The following is a 4483-nucleotide window of genomic DNA, read 5'->3' as shown; positions in this document are numbered from 1 at the left end:
CTGTCTGTCTGGCGAGCGCACGCACCCTACAGTGAAAATCTCTCCAAAAAAAAAAAAAGAAAAAAAAATCTAAATGCCTTCACAAAAAATATTTTGTGATTAAGACATGTACATTTAAAGATACATGTCTTAATCACAAAATATTTTTAAGAGAAATTTTTGCTATAGGACACGTGTGCTCATTGGAGAGACAAAGACAGACAGAAAGACAGAAAATGAGAAATCATCCCCCAAGGGGGATGGCCACACCACCATCCCTTCTCCTCCATTCTTCTCTAGGGATTTTGGACACACATGCACATGCACCCAGCATGCTTTTTAAGCCACGAGTCCAGGACTTGAACAGCAGTTGACCATGTGAGAGTCCAGCAATGTAACCATTATGCCGTCTGCTGGTCCCCTTAATTACAATTTTTTTTTTTTGGTAGAGGTTTTTTTTTTAGAGAGAGACATAGAGACAGAAAGCGAGAAATCACCCCCCCAGGGGGGATGGTCACGCTGCAATCCCTTCTCCTCTATTCTCCTCTTGGGATCTTTGGCACGCATGCACACGCACCCAGCGTGAGTTTTAAACCACCGGGTCTGGGACGTGAACCATGGTCGACTATGTGGGAGTCCAATGACACAGTCATTACGCTAACTGCTGGTTCCCTTAATTACAAAATTTAAACCACCTTTTTATTAAGCAAAATTTCAAACATACTAAAGTAGAGAGAATAGATGACCCTTGAATTTTCAATTTCCAGTTTAGACAATAACTTATGCCTACCTTATTTTATCTATATCCTCACTCACTGACTCAATCTCCAGGGATTATTTTTAAACAAATCTTTTTATTTTAAATTTATTTATTTATTTTTATTATCATCATAATCTTCTTTATATTACATTGGATTACATATAACTTTACAGTGTATTACATTGCTTTTTCAATGTCATGCATGTCAGTCAATACAGAGACATTAATCTCCCCTTGAAGCAAATCTTGACCAAAAACAAAAACAAAAATCACTTCAATCATATTTATTAAGATTAGATTTCTTTTTACATTTTTGTTTGTTTGTTTTGCCATAAGGTATACGTGCTCACCAGAGAATGACAGTGAGAAAGCATTTCCCGTGGGGGAAGCTATACCACAATCTCTTCTCCATTCTCCTCTCAGGATTTTGGGCATGAACACACAACACAGGCACCCAGTGTGATTGTCAAGCTGCCAGGTTCAGGACCAGCACTGTGATCAGATATGTGGGAATCCAGCACTTCAACCAACTATGCCACCTGCTGGCCCCAAGATTAGATTTTTTTTCAAAATTACGACCACACTGGCCCAGTCAGGTGATGTGGGGGGTTAAGGTGGCTGGATCTCACACGACCAACTGCATGGTTCAAGTCCCTGACCCAGCAACTTGAAAAAATTGCCAGGCACGATATGTGAACCTGTCCAAAATCCCATAAAGAGAATGGAGAAGAGACTGCAACATGGCCATCTCTCCTAGGACATAATTTCTCACTTTCTCTTTCTCTCTGTCTCTCTCCAGTGAGCACACATGCCATATAACAAACAACAAAAAGAAATACAAAACAAAATACTACTATTACATGAAAAAGGTAACATTAATTACTGAATGGATGACACATTACAGGTATTTTACTTTTAATTTATTTAAAAGGTCATGTTATTACTGAATGGATGACACAGTACATTATTTAATTTTAATTTAAAAGGTAACATTAATTCCAGAATACATGACCATTCTTTTAAGATCAAGATTTTCAAGGTTGAGGAAGTGGGGATATCTTTGATAAGAGTGTTTAAGAACTGTACACAGCAGGAGATGACCTGGAGTAACATACATTGTTAAAGCATGATTAAATCATTACTGTACACTTAACAAAAGGAAAGAATTAGAGAACAGAGGGATAGAAAGAAAAGAACTATCATATTGTTCATTATCATGAAAAAGCTAAGTCTGAGAAAAATCAACTACCAATGATCTTCATGATATGTAAAATCAACAACAACAGAAAATGTGTATATTATGCTAATTACAACCTGTACTAGGACTATGTTACTTATTAGCACTGTTTATATTCTACTTCTTTCCATTTCTAGGTAAATTTACTTTCATTCTCCCTTTCACTGCCTCAAAGCCAAACATTTGTCAGCATATTTGATATCCTCAACAAGATCAGAGTACCCCTTTTCCAAAATGCTTGGGACATAACATTATTTTAGATTTTCTTAGATTCTGGTATATTTTCATATACCTAATGACATGCCTTGGGGATTACACCCCAAATCTAAAGACAAAATCCATTTATGTTTCATATATACTTAATACACATAGCATGAAGGTAATGTTATACAATACTTTTTGTTTTACAGTGTTTTAATTGTGATCATCACACAAAGTGAAATTTCTCACTTGTGGAATCATATCAGCACCATTCAAAGAATGTGGGATTTTTGGAATATTCAGATTTTGGATTTTTTTTAGAATACCCATCTTTAATACCTGAGGTACGAATAAGAGAAGACATGAATCAGAATTAAATATAATGCCTAATTTTGCCAATTAGAAGCCTTATTAATGAATAAACCTCTTGTAAGAAAATTATTAAAATATTCAATAATTATCTACTGAAGAAGTGGCCCTTAAAAGTAAACCCAAATGGATGGGAACAAAAAAATTACACTAATAAATAACGACAGATATCTGACCTCTGAGGAGCTGTCTGAGTCTTCTTGTACACCTGAATTTTGAGATGATGCTTGAGAATTATGTTCTATGTTAGAACGTGTTTGGTAAGCATGCTGACGTTTGCGCTGTGTCCTTCGTAAAGACCGCCCACAGCTAGGTTGATAATCATTCTGTAAAACAGGAATAAAACAGATTTTAAAAACAAAAGGCTCAGTGAACACATAAACACAAACATACATAAAGCAAATCAACTGGATGAAGGGGGGGAAGAGGGGGGGCAGAGGATGGTACTAAATTTCTAAGAAGAAAATTAATATATAACTGTATTTATATATATATATATATTTTTTTAACCTACCTTTCACTAATATTGATCATTTTCCTATTTTGAAAACTGTGATCAAATTAAAGAGAGTGCTTGAAAGTCTGGGTTATAGAATTTTGCCATTCATAATTAATACAGTATTATTCATAATTAGTATAGGATGAAGAAAGAATCATGTTTATGTACATATAATTCTTAAATGTACTTCTTTAGTTCTGTGTTAAAACATGTAATGAGAATTAATCATTTATACTACTGTTCTTTCTAGATTAGCAGTCTTTTTTTTGTTCAACTTATTTTAATTTTAAAAAATTTTTAAAATTTTTTTATACATTCAATTACATTATTTAGCTTACAAAGTGAACATTTCAATATGTGAACATTTCTCTCCCGTCCAGTTGATCAAAACATCTTCAACAGATTCTTAAGAATTAAAAAAGATTTTTAGAAATCATTTAGTCCAGGCTCCAGCAGATGACTTAATGGTTACATCGCTGGATGTAGTCGACCATGATTCAAGTCCCAGACACGGAGGCTTAAAACTCACATTGGTCACGGGCGCATGCCCAAGATCCTGAGAGGAGAATGGAAGAGAAGGGACTGTAGTGTGGCCACTCCACCCTGTGTAGTGATTTCTTGCTTTGTCTCTCTGCTAAGCACACATGCCCTGTAGCAAAAATCTCTCTTTAAAGATTTGATTTGTAGTAACTAAAACTTAAAATGAAAATTATTTTATTCTAAACTTTACAAATATAAAATATTATTACTGATAATGCCAATATGGCAAAACTGTAATTCTAAAATCACTAGGAATAAACAAATGTAAAAGTCTTATAAATTAGTGTCCAGGGCCAATTTCTTTTCTTATATGTAAATATTCCTTTTTTTTGTTATACGGTACGTGCACTTGCTGGATGGAAGACAAAGAGAGGGAGAGAAAATGAGATTATCACCCCTAGGGGAGGTGGTCATACCATCATCCCTTCTCCATTCTCTTGGGATTCTGGGCACACAAGCACATGCATCCAGTATGTCTCCTGAAACCGGTGGGTATGTGGGAATCTGTGAACTTAAGCTCCATGTCACCTGCTGGCCCCAAAAGTTTCTTATTTTTAATATAAACAAAATGTCTACAGACTTCAGTACTCTGTCTACCAATCTAAAACAAGTCTGACATTTTATAAATCAGCTTTGATGGAAAAATGAAGAATAAATATATAACTAAATCAAAATCTGTAAATAAAATAACCTGATCACAGAATATCAAATAAGCTAATAAAACTGCAATAAAAAGTAAGCAAGCAGGCATCAAAATGATCTAAGAATATTTGGATATCCATATGAATAACTACCTAAATTCATTTTTATCAATATTGAAAAAATAATATTTGGACTCAATTTCTTAGGTTTCCTTTTTTTTTTTTTTTTAAGAATTATTTTATTAGGGACCAGTAGT

At 34.3% G+C, this 4483-nt stretch overlaps 1 protein-coding gene across 1 annotated transcript in view; it reads right to left on the bottom strand.

Annotated features, from left to right (window-relative positions):
• Nucleotides 1-4483, bottom strand: part of BRWD3 (bromodomain and WD repeat domain containing 3) — a gene marked incomplete at its 5' end in the record, with an annotated part of 164543 nt that overhangs the window by 37480 nt on the left and 122580 nt on the right. Inside the window, 1 exon segment of the mRNA XM_027765487.1 lies at nucleotides 2723-2872. Within this exon segment, the coding sequence (XP_027621288.1) occupies nucleotides 2723-2872 (150 nt within the window).

Source organism: Tupaia chinensis, unplaced genomic scaffold (assembly GCF_000334495.1).
Source record: "Tupaia chinensis unplaced genomic scaffold, TupChi_1.0 Scaffold138416_1, whole genome shotgun sequence".
Classification (NCBI taxonomy): domain Eukaryota; kingdom Metazoa; phylum Chordata; class Mammalia; order Scandentia; family Tupaiidae; genus Tupaia; species Tupaia belangeri.
The sequence above is the reverse complement of the archived record's forward strand: the minus strand, read 5'-3'. Positions and strand labels throughout refer to the sequence as shown.